The 17524-nt window shown below is 42.5% G+C and overlaps 2 protein-coding genes across 3 annotated transcripts in view; both read left to right on the forward strand.

Annotated features, from left to right (window-relative positions):
- LOC110983056 (vesicular inhibitory amino acid transporter-like) overlaps window positions 1-11396 on the forward strand; it is a 32839-nt gene extending 21443 nt beyond the window's left edge. The window contains exons 2-4 of one of the 2 annotated variants that reach the window (XM_022241964.2): window positions 5747-6051; window positions 7221-7372; window positions 7927-11396. In XM_022241964.2, coding sequence (XP_022097656.1) covers window positions 5847-6051; window positions 7221-7372; window positions 7927-9003 — 1434 coding nt within the window. In that variant the 5' untranslated portion in view covers window positions 5747-5846 and the 3' untranslated portion in view covers window positions 9004-11396. The remainder of the gene's footprint in view (window positions 1-5746; window positions 6052-7220; window positions 7373-7926) is intronic. The other variant, XM_022241965.2, reaches the window with a different exon arrangement.
- A 1640-nt stretch (window positions 11397-13036) lies between these two features.
- LOC110983029 (scavenger receptor cysteine-rich domain-containing protein DMBT1-like) overlaps window positions 13037-17524 on the forward strand; it is a 46375-nt gene continuing 41887 nt past the window's right edge. The window contains exon 1 of the mRNA XM_087137833.1: window positions 13037-13261. Within this exon, the coding sequence (XP_086993959.1) occupies window positions 13198-13261 (64 nt within the window). The 5' untranslated portion in view covers window positions 13037-13197. The remainder of the gene's footprint in view (window positions 13262-17524) is intronic.

Below are 17524 nucleotides of genomic sequence, written 5' to 3' on the forward strand. Positions count from 1 at the left end.
ACTTCTCCAAAACTTATAGCACTTTTCATGATATGGAACAGACGAAATAAAAATCTAACTGACATAAGCGTCGAAAGGGTATTTAAATCCAAGATTTATTTCTCTATTGCTCAGAAGTAAACATGAATCAGAAAACTCACAGTTCACATCTGAACAGGAATGACTTATTGCATGAAAAGCCTCTATATTTGTGCTGTATCTTTTTTTGGGGGGGGACTGTAAAACTGCAGTCCGTCTAGTGTGTACACCCAAACTGTCGTGAGACCATTATGGCAACACCTGCTGAAGCTCAAATGTGCTCAACTTTTTGAATGCGCAGCGCATTTTTTTGTGTGTACGCGGAATTCACTCACAATTCGCTTCACATTCGCATGCACATGAAGTGGAAGCCGGACTTAAGATTAGAGTGAAAATGCCATATTTATGCACGGGACAAGGACTTGCAAATCCGTGGAAGTGCCGATCGAAGTTAGCCCAAGCATTTAGCGAAAACACCAGCCGAGTCCCCTGCTTAAAACTGCACGTTGCCCCGTCGCCTAGTCCTCTTCTGGGCAATTTGCGGGATTGTATTTCTAACGTGGAGCCAATTCTGTGTTAGCGCTACTCCTGTCAAGTGCGGCCACTCTAACTCCGCGTGATCAATTTTCTCTCAAGATTTATTTTCGGGGAGGTATTTTTTTATCTGTCCATTTTGATTGATATTGGGTTCTTCGTGCTGTATATCATTACCGAGCATTGCCGTCGAGAGGATTTTCCTCGAACGTCGGATATTGGTCGAGCTGATTCCTCTCAGAGCCATGAATCATTCAGAAATTGTCCTACAAAGTTTACATGTTTTCGACGGATCCTTTTTACCAATTTGACCAAAAGTCGAACAACTAGAACCAATCACGTCATAAATTAACGCCAATTAAGTTACCGCTAATGCTGTTGCCGTGTAAAAACCAGCCGGATATAAGGGCTACATTCTGTCCAGCAATCCAATTAGCGATCTCCTCGAGATTTTGTAGCAAGGCAGTCTAATATGACATCCTCAGGAAAATCGCAAGTCGACGAAGGAGCCTTCTATTTGCTGGAGAAAATATTCTTTCGTTTGCTCTTGCCCAAAACGCCGAGGGAGGCATTTCATGTGTATGTAAACATTATAAGAGGGTTGAACGAGATTAGTCGAGATTTCATGTTTATGGTCGCCATACGGTCTTACTCCTTTAAGTCTCAACCGACCCAAAACATTTTACTTCCCCTAAAGACCAAGCAAGCTCTTAATGGCAATATTGTAGGTCATATAAATAATATTGCCCTTAAAAACTTTTATATTGCAAACATATGTATGACGTTGTAGTACTGACAACAGTTTAGGAAAAGCAAAAATCAAGGAAATGTTGCAAATGATACGGTGGCTACAGCCTGTGCTACTTCATGGTTGACATCTTAATTTGGCGGAAACATAATTGCCAAAGAATTGCCTGTCCCCACTCATGCATTCTGTTGCCATGGCAGTATCTTTGCTGAAGAGAAACGCCTCATTGTATTTGCATCTCCTTGTGGTTGTTACCGAGACGTGAGGCAACCAACGAACCTTATTATACAAAGAAACGGCTGCTCGTTCACTGAGTTCGTTTATTGCTTTCAGAATCATTGTGTGACCAACAATTGTCCCTGAAAAGTATATCCGTCACTCCCAGCTCTTCTGTATACCAGTCAGATTTGCATTGCTAACAAAAATAGCTAACCCGGATGTATGTTTCATCAAAAAGGAAAACCGTCTTGCACACTTGAAACATGAGCATTGTTCTTTTGATGACCTATTCATACGTTTGCTGCCAGAACAGAAACACGGGCCACTTTATAAACAAAAGAGGCATACATGAAATGAAAACCCTAGATTGAGTACAACGTTTCCAAGGAACGAGCTCTCAGTGAAAAACATACTGCCGAAAGTTCATTTTAAACTACATTGAGGACTTAGCACTACGATCTTCCTCAATCTAAAGGTTAAATTGTACGTCAATTGGGCAAAAGATGTTTATGCACTGTAAGTCGCACCTTTCAAAAAGTAAAAAGAAAAACAAACTAGAGATATTGAGTCAACGAAAGTGTATATACCTGTTTTCACTCGTCAAAACAAGCAGACAAAGACCAAGGCTGATTATTAACGTAAACGTAAGTTGATTTAAAAACGTAGATATCATGGTTTGGCTTTTGTCAACAATTAGGATATTTCGTAATTTGTTGTCGCTTATTAATGCAACTACAAAGAGTTTCAACAAGGGCCTTCCCTATCTATTTCAGCTTCGTTATCAAACACTTCATAAACGTCATGCTGTCGTACTATGAAGGGAAAATATTTCAGCGTCAGTTTTGTTATCTCCCAAACCTTTGGATTTTGTTCCTTTCTGAGAATTCACCCTCTGGAGATTTCTTGTCAGATCGGTTTGTTCGGTCATCGGCCGACAGTCCCCGTCCCGTGAATGAGAAACGATCTTACAACAGAAAAAGCAGTCTCTTCACCTCTTCACTCTATTGTCTCCAACTTGTGAAAATAAAAAGAAAAATCTATTCATCGTGTGTTGATGTGACGGGAGAGAAACAGAGCTTTGGAAAACACCATTCATTTTAGACTGGCGCAATATTTTGTAGTCCATATTTATATTGTCATCTTTAGGGGTTGTTTTATTTTGTTTTAATTATAACTGCGTTCCAGGCATCGCTCGTTGCTAGCCAACTCGTCTGCTCAAAGCTTGGCAAGCAAATGTCAGTGATTGAAACGACTTTCTGTTGTGTAAACGTTCTCACCATAAGTGAGAGTAATAAAACAGTGGTATCTGACACGAGGTAAGTTTGAGATCGTGTACTTTTTATGCGTTCCCGGGCTGCTTTTTTTTCGTTGAAATGGCGGAGGAGTTTCTTTGAAGTACCTTATAAGATGGCCCATGCATGACATTATGTTGCGCAATTTTCCGTTCCCAATTTTTCTTGGCCTCCATGGGGCCTTTACTTATGGATAAAATATGAAGCTCATCATTACCCTGAGGCTAGCGATTAATATTTCATCACTCAGAATAATTAATAATTTCGTCGATACCGTGCGACTGGGGGTTCTTAACAAATGCACAGCTGCTTACGTTCTCATTATCCCGTTACTTGACAACGGGCGACGTTTTCACGCTCGATTTGCGTTTGTGATGCTTCTTGAGAAGAGACTAGGGTTGGGGTGGTCTGTGTTCAGCTGGAATTTCTATTACGCAACGTTGTTTTTTTGATTATTTTTCGTGTTGCATTATACAGAGCGGGGTGTTGCCAAGGTGGTGTAGGATTTGATAAATTTGTATTAGTTAGTAATTCTGTTTATTGTGAAGAGGGACATTTTGGGGATTTAAAGACGTAACCAGACTTTCATTGTCACTGAAATATCGGAACAATCATTAAAGTTATCGAAATTTAAGTCTCCGATGACGATAGTTTCCGTCTCAAGCGGCCATGTTGAACATGCGGCAGTGTTACGGACACGCATGCGCGGTACCCACGATCTTTGCAAATGAAATTCCAAGCATTCCTTGTAGCCCACAAGCGGCGCGGAATTTGTGTTGTCCTTGCAGCACGTGCAGTGCTGGCGGTGGCCATCATTGACCCTTTTGATCTCTGTATGTGCTAACTCCTTGTGTTTAATAGCACCATGATTTGACCTTCTGTCAGTTTTTTGCTTTCAGTTTTTCCCCTTGTGGATTCGACGTCCGGCTTGTCGGCTGACGCTAGCCTGAGGTCGCCTCGCTCATACTGTGGCCGATCCTGCTGTTTTTACCCTGATCGGCATCGGCTGCGGCATCTGTATCCCAAAGACCCAAACGGTTCTTTTGCTAAAAAGAGGCTTGTTTCGTAATAGAGGTACAACCATGTCAGACAGGCTTCCATGGGAGGATCAGACAAAAATAGACTCCTGGCCCTCCAGGTTGGGGTGTGTGCAGGACCACTTCACCTGTCACGTAAAAATCATTGTAGTTAAAGAAACATGAACCAACTCTGCGTCACACTCATCGCAACAAAATCAAGTATATTCAGCATAGCAACGGCCCATGCTTCTGGGAGCGCCAAATTATGGGGTAGGCCCTAGGGGTTTACGGGCCAAATTCTGCATCAAAAAGCAAGGTTGATTTCATAGATGTTAAAACATACTCAAAGCGCGTATACTACCGACAATCAGGGATCATCCTGTCGTTGACGTCATCCTTGATGCACGGCCGCATCTCTGCATACCATCATAAAATTTGAAAAGGTCGCTTTTCCTCATGTCCCACGTGCTGCCCACTCTCGTTTGCCCTCTTCTTGCATATTAATACCAATAACATGGTTTAAACGTTGCCACATTTAACGTCAAATGGGACTCTTTTTTTTAAAACTTTTTTATCTTTTTGTTTTTTTTATTTTCCTATATGCCAAGAACGTGTAAATGAAACCACTTCGCGTCAAACGAGCCATTTTAGCCAGTTTTTCTCACCCGAGAATAGTTGTCCTCACTTTGAAACGTGACATGGCGGCGTGGCAGGTAACTGCATTACAACCTCGTGTATTTTGCATTCAAATTGCTATTCTAAAATGTTTATCATGCAATGCTGCGGAAAATGAGTATTAAACAATGTAATGTGACGAAAAAAGTTGTTACGCCTGAAGGACGCTTAGCACCAGGGGCCAATTTCATATGTTTAAGCACAAAATTTGCTTAAACGCAAAAAACAATCTTGTTAAAAAAAGGTGTCCAGCTTAAAATCTATGATATTGTCATGCTAACCAAAAGGCATGTGAATACCATTCCCAAACAATACACATCACTTGGAGTTTCGGGCTGGTAACCTGATTTGTCAAGCAAGTTTTTTTTTCACGCATAAGCAAATTTAGTGCTTAAGCATGGGTATTTGTTTGAATATTATTGCCTTTATACATTATCACTTGAAGTTACAAGTTTTGATCGTCGCAGGAGATGCCTTTTGTGGCTAAAAATAGAAGGTTGTCTATGAGTTCTGAGCTTGACCGAGTGAGGGCGCAATTTTCTTAGCAACGGTGGTTGGCTCTCCTTTGGTCGGAAATGAGCTTTGGTGGTTCACGAACGATGAGGAAACGCACACGTTACGGTCGGATCGCTACCAACAAATTGAGCACTCCCGACGAACAAGGGGGTTCTTCTGCTCAAGGCGGATAGACTAATTCTATTATACACCACAACTGGCACCTCACTCATACGCACATTCTTCTGCTTGACGAGCGCGTGCTTTTGGCAAATCATGACATACTGTTGGTTGAAGAAACATGCAACGCGCGCGTACAACCTGTCCAGGAGTTTTGCGCCGCCACCTCAAGTAACGGCTTCTCATTCTGGTTGTCGAATTACACTGTACAAATTATGTACAACCACCATCAGTGGTTATGGGACTTTTGAACTTTGGTGCTATTCGGATCGGTGAACCTTCGTGCTTTTAATCCCTCACATGAATAAAGTTACATGTATTTCAAATTCGGACTTTGGAACCTTGGGGCAAATGAACCTTCGGATTTCGGACCGTCAGACTGATGATCCTTTGGACTATTGCACTAAAATTTAATGCTCGGATTAACGGACTTTTTCATTGTTAGAGTAATGCACCCTCGGCTATATATATTTTTGGTGGGTTCAGACTATCGAACCCTCGGACTATCGAGCTGATCCCCTATCAATACTTTTTCTAGAAGCTGTACGTGTCACTTCAATTTACAGTAGCGCCCTTCCTGAGGATTTCAACCTAAGGACCAACTTATCAGCCTCTCCAGATTCCACACAGTGCTCTCAGCCTCCTCCGAGCCCCCTCGCCTCCGCCATGAACCATCTCCGGTCCCTCGGTAACCAGCTGAGGAGTTCCATCCTCCGTTACGGGGTGCCTATCTACGAGGCCAAAGGGGAGGACATCGAGCTATGCAGTTCGAAAGCCGGCGAGACCACACAGGGGAGTCTGCAGCCCAATGGCCACATCAATCTCGCCGATACGAAAAGAGACGGTGTACCACCGAATCAGGACACGGCAGGTACATGTAGATTCAAAATCATTTTTAAATATACTGTGGGGAGGGGACACGCACGCACTTTGTGTGTGTATGTGTAATAATTATTACAAATGAGACTCAAGAAGGTAAAGTGTCGATTGGCAAACTATTTTATCTCCTAAATGTGTGTGAATTCTTCTTGAGATCGGAAAACTCGATGGTGACCTAGCTCAGAAATATAAACATCTTTAATAGACCCGTTCGCTATTTGAGTAGGTAAAGAAGATGACCCAGTTACTGAGAACTGCTTATACACAGACGTGTATAATAAAATCTGGACCTGCAATGCAGCATTCGTGACAGGGACGTCGTTGGAGCTACCGGAAGTAGAGTGGCGACCATTTTACTGTGCCTAAACTTTCTAAACTAATCGACGCTAACCTATGGAAGACTTTCACGATTTTTGAAAATATCCAATAATTTCAGTGCACCGCATTCAATTACTGCCCAGGGGTTACGGGTAGCGAGTAGGAATAACTCTTGCAGATGATGTCCGTGTCCCTCCTTGTGTTTCAGTTCTTATGAAAGAAAATCCCTATTGTAAAGAATTAAAAAAAAAATCTTTTAAAAATCTGTTGAGTTGGTTCTGCACACAATTTTTGGAGAAAAACCTGCTCAGAATAAGCGCATAAAGTGAGGAATACCGATGAGCAGATGCTGAACGACAATACGTGTACTCACTTTCACTGAATTTTGGGTTTAAATTCACGCTTTCCTTGGAGATCACTAATTGACACGAACATCATCTGCATCAATTACTGAATGTAGAGCACTGAAATTACTGAATATTTTTCACTAAAATATAAAAAATCGTGGCACTCTTCTTTAGCTTAATGTTGATTAGTTTAGAAACTTTGGGCACGGTAAAATGGCCGCCACACGACCTCCAGTGGCTTCAACTAATCAGGAGAGTTTCGGGTCCAGATTTTTTTAATATACGTCCGTGACTACTGCTTAATGGAAGCATGGGATGGCACTAATCTCAGCAGAGCGCCTCGTGTTTCTTAGCGAAAAAAATCTTTAGTTTAATGGCACAATAGCAACCCTGGTTCTCCCGTGGCTGAAATACTTCTTGATGATTATCCATGTTCTAAATAATTTTTGAAAGTGGAAATCTGACTTAAATTTGCCGCCCTTCTTCGTATGTGCAGGGACGAGTTCAGTATGGCAGGCAGGCTGGAATGTAGCCAACTGTATGCAGGGCATCGGCATGCTCAGTTTGCCCTATATGGTGAAAGAGGGCGGGCTGGCTGCCCTCATTACAATGGCAGTGGTGCTCATCATAGGCAACTACACAAGCAAGGTATCGATTCTGCGGACACTATATGTAGCACTCAGTTGGTCTTCGAGGCTATTCCCACTAAAGAAAAGAAATAAAAAAAATCTTGAAAATAGTTCGCGGTTACCCGCTACTTCACTTGACTCGGACCGGCCAACCGACCCCGGTGAGCTCGGTGGTCGAGTGGTAAAGACATCTGCACTAGTAAGCAGGAGGTCGTGGTTTCGAGTACCACCTGAGTAAACTTGTGAGGTTTTTTTTGTATGAACCCATGAGAATCCGACTTTGTATTTCAATTAACACCAACTTTATACTTCTGGAACTGTTGATATTTTACCGATTTAATGCGTCATTTCTTGTTTTTTTCAAATTTCCACTAAAATATTTGGGCATCATCGCACTTGCTGGTTTGTCAGTTTGCAGTCTTTGTGGACTGACCTTCCAGCCCCACTTGGAAAAGCTATTCCCCTCCTGGTGACGCTCGTGGTTGTTGGTGACCCGGTAGTTGTGGATTACTCTCGTACAAAAAAATCTAATTTCCAGTCGTTTCTAAATAGTTCTTTTGTTTTCCTTAATAGGTGTTAGTGTACTGTCTTTATGAAGATCAGCTAAACCTGGAGTCGGGGGAAAAACCTCATCTGGTGCGCGTGCGCAAGACGTATGCAGACGTAGCGGACGCCTGCTATAAATCCGGCGGCACCGTTCTGAACATTATGCAAATAATCGACGTCATAGCCGTGGCGGCGCTCTACCTCGAGCTGGCGGGGTCGCTCATGGTGGACACCTTCTCCATGTCGGGGCTTTCCAAACTCACCTGGACCGTCCTGTGCGGCGTGTTGCTCCTGCCGACCATCTTCTTCCGGCACCTGACCAAGATCTCGTGGCTGAGCTGCTTCGCGGTTCTATCGCTAGTCATCATGTTCTTTAGCGTGGTGTGGTACAGTCTTGGCAAGAGCATTGTGTGGGATATCACCAGCGTGCCCGCCTTCAACCTCCAGCAGTACTCGGTCAGCGCCTCCATCATCCTCTTCAATTTTGGCACCCAATTCATCATGCCCGGCGTGGAGGACAGCATGAGGAACCGAGCCCAGTTCAACCGCATGGTCAACTGCACTTACTTTATCACCGGCGTGCTGAACATCGCCTACGCCCTATTCGCGTACCTTTCATTCGGTCTGGAGACGAAAGAGTTTATCACCTACAACATGCCTCTGGGACCGCTCCAGGCAGCTGTTAGCATGTTGTTTGTCATCAAGTCCCTCCTTTCCTATCCCCTAATGCTGTTTCTAATCGTCAACTCTGTGGACTCCATGAAGCTGTCTTTCCTACCGCCCTGCAGCGGAGCGACCCCCGATCGCATGCCGCCCGCATGGGCAATGATATTTCGTGCGCTCCTCGTCCTCTTCACGTTGTTTCTTGCTGTAGTCGTGCCACATTTTACACTTCTGATGGGTGTCACCGGCAGCTTGACGAGTCCGTGGCTAGACTTTATATTCCCCTGTCTATTCTACCTGAAATTGAAAAGGAAGTCGCTTGCATGGTGGGAAGTGGTTATAAATTGGGTCATTGTAGGGGTGGGGCTTGTAGGAGGTGTAGTTGGTTTGATTTATTCGATGAAAGCATTAGTGAATGCTTACGCAGAAGATTTTAGTTAGATGAATTTAGGAAAAGATTAAGATTTAGTTAAATACCCATTTGGAAAATGTTCAGATAATTTCATATATTGCCTGCCATGTAATACCGTTATAAGAGTCTATCTAATGTTGTCTTCAAGACCACCAGTGTATACACCATGTATACACGAAACATTGACGTGTAGTGGCAAACAGTAATGAATTATTATGTCCGGCTGCAATTTTTGAAATAACATTACGTTGACGTTGTAGCTAATGGATAATTAGTGACCACGTTGCCACAAGCAAAGAGTTGATATTTCTGTGTTGTGTATGTGTCTTCTCGAAACTTACACGCATTACTCAACAGTCAGAGATAGAAATAAAAGTGCATTTGATGAGGCGCGCCCGATGAATCCGCATCGATCAGAAGCAACCCCCTATCGGTTGAATAGAACTGCGTTGGTTGGGAGTATTCATTTTGCTGGTAACAATCCGACTGCAACGCTTGTGTTTCATAGTCGGTTGTGAACCAGCGATGCGCAGTTACTCCCTTAAAACCGTTTCAAAACGAGTGGATTCGGCTTAGACTTTTGTTTCGCTGGTCCCAGCCATTTTGAAGCAGTTTTCAAAACCATATGTTCCACCTCCGACTGGAACCAGCGAAACTGAAGTCTAAGCCGCAACCACTTACCACTCGTTTCGAGAACGATCTACGGCACCTCCGTTGCTACGGAAGTAGCGCCCTCTCTTGGTCCAGCTCGACAGCGTTTTGGATATTTTGGATTGTCTTATTTTTTTGTGGAACACGCACTGCCTTGAGTTCTCCTGAACAGCAACGAGAGGTCAGAACCCGTGTACGCGTGATCTGCGCCGACTGATTGTACATAGCGACAAGAAGTAAACCATAATGAGCCAGTCCGGTATTTCAAAATCCTAAGTTCCCCATGAGTCAGCGTATGGCCTGGCTGCGTCGATAGGACGTGTGCGACTTGCCCTGTCAATTTGCATGCTGAATATTTTAGTTTTGTCAGACCAAAAGCAATGCTTTGACATGAATTATATTTCGGCGGGGATCGAGGCGAATAAAACACAAGTATACCCATCCTTGCTAAGCCTCTGTTAATCACAATGTGGTAATGTAGTTATTGTTTTGAATTTTAGATGAAAGAAAAATTTACGGTGAAGTAATTTTCCGCAACAAAGGAGAGAAAAAAAGCACAATATGTTATCAGCTACTGTTTGATTTGTGCATTCAGCGGGCAATGTTTCCTCATTTACATAAACTTGGCAGGATTTTGCCTGATTCATTATCCACTACAGGTCCCTACGTTCGGAGGACGTCTGTAAAGCCTGGTTTCCATAAATCTACTCGACGCAGACAGTCGGCAAAGTTGACTGGCTCAACTTTGCAAATCGTTCGCGGGCTGGTTTAATTTAGTTTGTATTGTCGGCGACACCTCCGTCGGCCGGGCATGTTTCCATATGTCCGCGTTGCAGTTTGCATCTTGATTGCGCTGCTCTCTTCGTTTCTTCGACATGGAAACCAGGCTTAAGATATCTGGAGACAACGTACGGGACAGGAACCAGTCTATAAAGTGAAGAGAACCCCCAGACGTCAGGGATCAACCAATTGTTATATTAGGACTGTCTAGAAATTTGGAAATTATCAGCCACATCTGTCCACAACTTAAAGAGCTTGACGGGAAATATCCTCCTCGATTAGATACTTTCAATGAGCCTTCATGAATTTTTGAAGTAATATCTCTTTGTCACTTACACTGTGCTAACCATTTTCACGAGATTTGCAATCTCATGCAAGTCTGGACGCCAAGAATCGTGCAAACTCGATCTTTTCTTTCTTCACTTCTTAATAGAGAGGGTAGGGTACTTCATCACCAACAGCACACTGTAAAATAGTTGTGGCAACCGTTAAAGAAATGTTTGACAGATTCGGTTACAACTTTGAACCTGTTGGCCTTCAAACCAAATCATGATTCTGAGCTTGCACCAACTAGGCACTATACTATAATTAATGAAGCTGAAATTTGAGGGGGCTGAGTCTGCCCCTTGGCTGTGATGGGAAAACTAGTCTTAAGAACCGTAGGCATTGCTAGATAGTTGGTTTTACCTTCATATGTTTTAACACTTGCTGTCCAGTGCATTTTTAGCTCTCTGTGAAGTTTGATAAAACCATTACAATTGTTGTGTGGATTTCTTGATCAGGTTTTGAAGCATTTATTGAACATGTTTGCATTTAACTTCCAATCTATACGAGCCTTTTCAGGCTCATCAACGAATATTTTGTAATTATTAAAGTCTCATAGTTTCCTTAGTTGAATTATATAAATTTCTGACAAATAGAGGCTTTTATATATATGAAAGAAGACTCTAAATAATAACATCTGAATAAAATATAAGTTTGCAGCTGCACGTGAGAATTTATGTTGATTAATGACTATATTGCCATGCATTAAAAATCACATATTAGTAACAAATGTTCACATTCTTTCCTAGCATCACAGAATTAAAAAGAAATCATGAAGGAACACGTCACAGCTACAACATGCAAAGCATTGTGAATTACTTGCTGTCGGCTGTCCTTATCAACGCATATAATATAATCTGCGTGAGTTGCACTATTATGGTTGCACACGTGTAATGAACATGACATAACGCTGTTGACCCGCGTTACTCATGTTCCAAATTCCAACGAGTGCTCGACAAAAAATACGTTGTGCATTTGCCAAACGCCCAAGGATGGTGAGGTAGAATCCAATCATAAACAAAAATATGTCGGTCGACACTTCCACATGCGCGTGTGCGTGCGCACAAAATTTGTATGCACGGACGACGGCAGTAGGTAGCTGACAGTGCTTTTCTACGTCTGCGTCTATGGCTTATATGCCCTTCCCGAGGGCAGTGGGGGTGAACAAATACGAAGTGGTGCATAAGTACATGTACTCAAGAAATAACAAGCAACTTCATTTTATTTTCCTATGATAATGATCTACATGCAAATATGGGTGTTAAGACTGACCACACATCTTGTGCACTACGGGTGTTTCCCAGTAGTGCGCCTCCAAGAGTTTGCAATGCTTTGGCCGATCACAATGCGCGAGAAGGTGAACAGATTTCGTGCATTGTGATTGGCCAACACGTGGCAAGCTCTTGGAGGCGCGCTATTATGAATGTCCCGTATTCCGTTTTACTATTCAGTTTGTACAACTATACTACTTTACTTTAGCCAATTGGAATGCAATACTGTCTCAAAGAGTGACTTATAAGATAAATAACAAGGTCCCAACTTGAGTGATTTAGAACTAAATCATGCTACTCTTTAGTTAATGTTGACGTTTAACACGTATAGTAACTCAGGAGACACCGGTTTGTAAGTGTGACGCGTGTCAGCTCAAACTATGCCCATAGCACCAGCACATAGAGCTCCATGCAACTGGAAGTTAACTTGCAACTTAAGTATGGTGTTCTAAAGCGGACAGGCAAATGTCGTGTGTGTGAGTTTGAATGTCGTGTTTGTGGGTTTGAACGTCGTGTTTGTGAGTGGTCAGGGCCAATTTCATTAAGCTGCTAAGCACAAAAGTTGGCATAGCACAGTATTGTCTTGCTCAGATAAAAAACAGGTTACCAGCCAAAAATCCATGTCATTTTATGATAAGCGAACATCAGCTGAACACCAGTCACAAGCAATATAAAACACATGAACATTTTGGTTGTTAATCTAGTTTTATATCAAGGGAAAAAATCACGCTAGTGATTCATGAAATTGGCCCGGACCACTCACAAACACGACGTTCAAACTCACAAGCACGATACTCGAACTCACACGACGTTTGCAATTCACACACACGTCGTTCATCATACTTTAGCGCCCATCCAATGGAAGCTTGCAATCTGTTTATGACGACGCAGTCACTGACAAACCAGGTCACGCTTCCGTTGTGCCAAATCCCTTTTACTTTCAAAGAATCGGGCAGGCGTAATTGAAAGTCCAACTGAACTATACATGAATAATCGATTGATGATGTTCCAACTGAAGACAGTTGCCTGCATTCATTCGTTAATGACCTGGAAGAGCATGATAAAACCAGACGGAACAGCGATTTGTAGTCAGTTGCTGTCTGGGGCGCAACCTGAGACAAACTCCGATTACAACTAATTGGTGTAGTGCGTTACTTTTTGTGTTGGTCGTTTGGGACGAACAGGACCTCATTCACTATGAAGACTCTTGCTGTCTTCTTGCTGATCTTTCCAATGGTGTTTGGATATGGGTTCCTACCCGGTAAGTTCTACAAATTGACAGTATTGCTATACTCTTGACAGTGTTGGGTTTATGAAGTGGGTTGTCGCACAAATGGATCAACGATGTTTCCTGGTATCTGAAAAGCACTGTCTCCGAGTTTTTGTGTAGTTCCATTTTTCTATAAAAACGTACACTGGGCCAGGTTTGAAGTTTTTTAAACGTTTTTGAGGGATTGAGATTCTTAGAAGTATATATTAGACAAACACAACTCTCATGCTGTTTTAATCACTACGGAACTACGCGATGGTAAAATGCCAGATAAAAGTGAATGACCTCTTCCATTGTGATCTCCCAATAGACGCATTTCCACCGAAAATGGACATTTTTGGCTGTGTTTGTGTGGGTGTGTGTGTGTGTGCGGGGGGGGTCAAGTTGGCAATGATGGACCCTTTTTAGGAATCGAAAGCGCTTACACTTTAAACGCAGTACTATCCCCTTGTTTTGGGGTTGAGTATTATCTTACAGATAAAAAAAAATTGGACTGTCATTAAAAAAATTCCTTTTTGCCCTGTATCCAAAATGATATGCTATTGTACGACCCTAGGACCTCTTATGGGTTTTCAGTGCTATGTTTGTCGAATGCAGCTCAGTTCTGTCAAATCGGGATATATTTCCGTGTAAAAAAATCCACTTTCTCAATAAAGTTTCCCCAAAGCCGTCGAAACTGATGCATATCTCTCTAAATTTGATGACGTACGGCTTTAAGACCGTGCGACTGACTATTTCTTGAAAAGAAAATCCGAGCTTTTACTTATCACCGGTGACCATTATCTCATTCTTCTGACAAAAACAATCTCAACACATTGCACACTTCGCGTGTATCGGATTGATGGCTAACCGTCATGTAGCTTGCGGCAAGTTCGATCAACTACCATAGTTAACCTTAGTTTGACAGCTCTGATCGAACGGACGTTGGTCGAGGATGGTTGAACTTGTCAACTTTTCGCAACCAGCTTATATAGGTTGGTCGTATGATTGGTTGCCACAAATCATTTTTAATAGCACAGTGCAGAGAGGACCAGTTGTAAGAAACTTTTCTTCTTATTTTTTCACCTTATTTTTGATATTTTGCCCTTTCCTGCGGCCACCTTTTCTCCCCTTCGGCCTAATGACCTGACAACGGTTGACTGGGGTCGTTCGCACTTCAACTTCACTGCACATGCGCTGGGTACGTCAAGAATCAACCACTAGTTAACTAGTGATCCTTAATTGAACTTGCCCTTGGCTAGACCATTTTTGGGGTGCACCCCAGTAAGTAAATTCCCATAGATAAGTCCCTATACGACAAAATACTTTTAAAAATACAACTATCTCAGGTGTTAGGGCCGCTATGTGCCCTATGTGGCCGCTAAAATGATGATCAACATGTCGTCTTATATTTTCCCTTCAAGTTTGGTTGGTTGACCTATGACTTTTTGAGAGATTCGTACCTAAAGCATACAACCCCTAAAACCAAGGATACCCTAATCGGGAAAGTAGTAATTTTGAAAAGCATCCCTCTGCAAAACAGCTAAATTGTGCCACAGTCGGACCTGATTGCATTCAAATTGCTCAGAATTAGATCTCTAAGTCAAGGCTAACGGGTCAGTACCAGTTCTTCAAGTCTCCAATGTTCCATTGCTCTCGGGACTCTCTAATAGGCCTATAGAATATCTTGAGTGTATAACTTTCATAAATAAGCTCGGCGGACATATATTTCGGGTATCTATGGGGTGCGCCCTTCGGAAACGAGAGAATGGACTCTTGTTTTCATTGCGCAACGGTTCTGTGTGTCTTGGCGGGAGTGGGTGTACGCTGCGCTGCGGGAGTCGAGGTTGCGGTAAGCCATATCCTGACGCACGCGAAGTGTGTGATGCGTTTGAGTCGTTTTCGTCAGGAGGATGTGGGGGTGGTGAAAATGGTCGGATTTTTTTTCGAGACAAAGTAACTGCATGCTCTTAAATCCACAGGGCGTCTGATTTGAAGAGATGTGTATAAGTTTCGACGGCTTTTGGTGGAAACATTTGAATGGGAAAGTGAATTTTTTTTAATGTATTAAATATACCCCGATCTGACATAACTTGGCTTCATTCGAAAGGCCATAGCGTTGCATGAACTCAGAATTAGTAAGTCAAACGAGTAGTGACGTGAAGTTCCATGAGAAATTATTGCCAACACCTTGAGGTGCGGGTGGGCTAAATGCCTTCCCTAGCATTACATTCTGCTCCCACAAGTCGCTGTCAAGTTATCTGTTGCAATCGCGTCCAAGTCCACTTCACCAAAGACTACTTTCAAAGGCCTACCGGAGTGAGCTACAGCTGATAATGTTGGACTCAGTCAAGTGTCTTCCTTTCCGAATTTGCAGACCTCCTTGCTGTGTTGCACGACTTGACCTACGCATGTACCTCATTGGCGGAAGAGTTGGCCCTGAGGTCGGTCGTGATACCTTGGGCTAATGTCTATAGTGACTCGCGAATAGCACATTTATGTATGAGGTGTCAATCTAGAATTTCATCTCGAAATAAAAAAAAATTCTCAATTTCTGACGGATATGGCATGCCAAGAAAAGCTTTTAATCACTTTTCTGACACACAAATATCTCCATTTCTATCAGGCGCAGGCGTGCATGCCAATCCCCAATTTTTTTTTTCAAAAATAGAGATGCAAACATTTGTGATTCTCAACAGGACATCTCTCAGGAATAAATGTCTGTTTGCACGCCGCACCAACGTTGTCAGTTCAAGTAATCTATCGTAAGTGACAAACGCAGAACGAAAGTGTACTGCCCCACGAATACGTCCGTTCACAATGGTCGGGTGCTGATGATGTTGTATCGGAGAAAGCACAGCCGATGATGTCGCTTTTTTATCCACAGAACTGAAGCAGTGAGCAGTTTTGGCGAGTTCTCGGGAAATTCCCGTTCTTGAGATTTTTGCTCAGGCCTGTCGACGTTTCATTGATACAAATATAGTTTAGCTATACGCCCGATTTTGGAATTCCTTAAACCTTATTGTTTTTCTGTGGTTGTATCCTTTATTTCCAATTCCCCTTTGGCCGGCCCCATCAGTTTTCTACCCACACGCTGTCTCCTTGGGTATCATGAATAACTAGCGCCAATACGTGAGTCATTTTATGTGCAAGAAAAACAAACAGGTTTCTGTTATAAAGGTTAATTTGGCCAAGTTGTGTCTGATATATAAGTATAACTGTGTTTACCGTAGAGTAGAAGCAAAGAGCCGTGAAATGATACTTTTTGGAATTCCTCTGGTCACAATTGTCATCACTTCAGGTTAAGTCATCACAATTAAATCCAAGTTGGGAAATTTTACCCTTTGAAACACAAGAAGCAAGAAGTTGCTGAACAGGTGACTAAATGGTTTCAACTGTGAATATACATTTTATCAATGTATCAACCCACTGCCCCAAAATATATTCATATTTCATAATAATATCCCATCCACACACTGTGAAAATTGTTTTCTAGACCAAGCAAAACCTTCTATCCAAACATTTTATTTAATTAAAATATATAGCCTATTTACTTAATTCCTTCAATTGACCAAGCTTGAAGGTGATCGCTTATTGTCTTTACGTGTCGCAAATGGGTTTTTGATGTGCCATTTTTCAAATCGGTGAAGCATGAGTCAAGGAAGCCACTGAAGTATCATTTGAAAGCATTAAGCACCCAACCTGGTAAAATCAACCCTTTATTATGTCTCCCGGGACGCGCTAAACCTAATAATGTATGTTAGAATGAAACCACCCAATTTTGCTGCTTAACGGTAAGCAAAAAGGTTGTGCTAACTTTGGCAGAAAAGTTGGTTAACCTTAATTAAACACTATTTCATTGTGGTGCTTGGCATGGTTGTGCTAACGGTCGGTTGCTTGCGCCTGGCGATTTCTATTGTTACGTTACTAAATTTAAGCAAATCTTTCCTCGCAGGTTAGCAATATGCCTTTGGTTGTGCGTACTGCTTACTGCTTTTCGATCTGGAGCCTCTGTAAGCGGGAAATCGCATGCTAAGCAGCGCCGTGAAAAGAACCCAGAGCTGCAGTCTCTGCTGACTAAGCGGTTTTCGGAAAGCAGTTGACAACACCGCCTAGCTCCCCTCAAAAATATCTCGTGACCATCCACTTAATTGCAGCCCCTCCTGCACTTTGGGTGGCGAGTTCCCATGTCTTGAAAGTCTTGCACGCGTCTTCATTATACATGTGCGTCAGTTCTTCAAGATACACCAGCGCATGTGCAAAAGGTGCACTCAG

Source organism: Acanthaster planci, linkage group LG06, assembly GCF_054643075.1.
Source record: "Acanthaster planci isolate LZ-2023a linkage group LG06, COTS_SCS, whole genome shotgun sequence".
Lineage (NCBI taxonomy): Eukaryota > Metazoa > Echinodermata > Asteroidea > Valvatida > Acanthasteridae > Acanthaster > Acanthaster planci.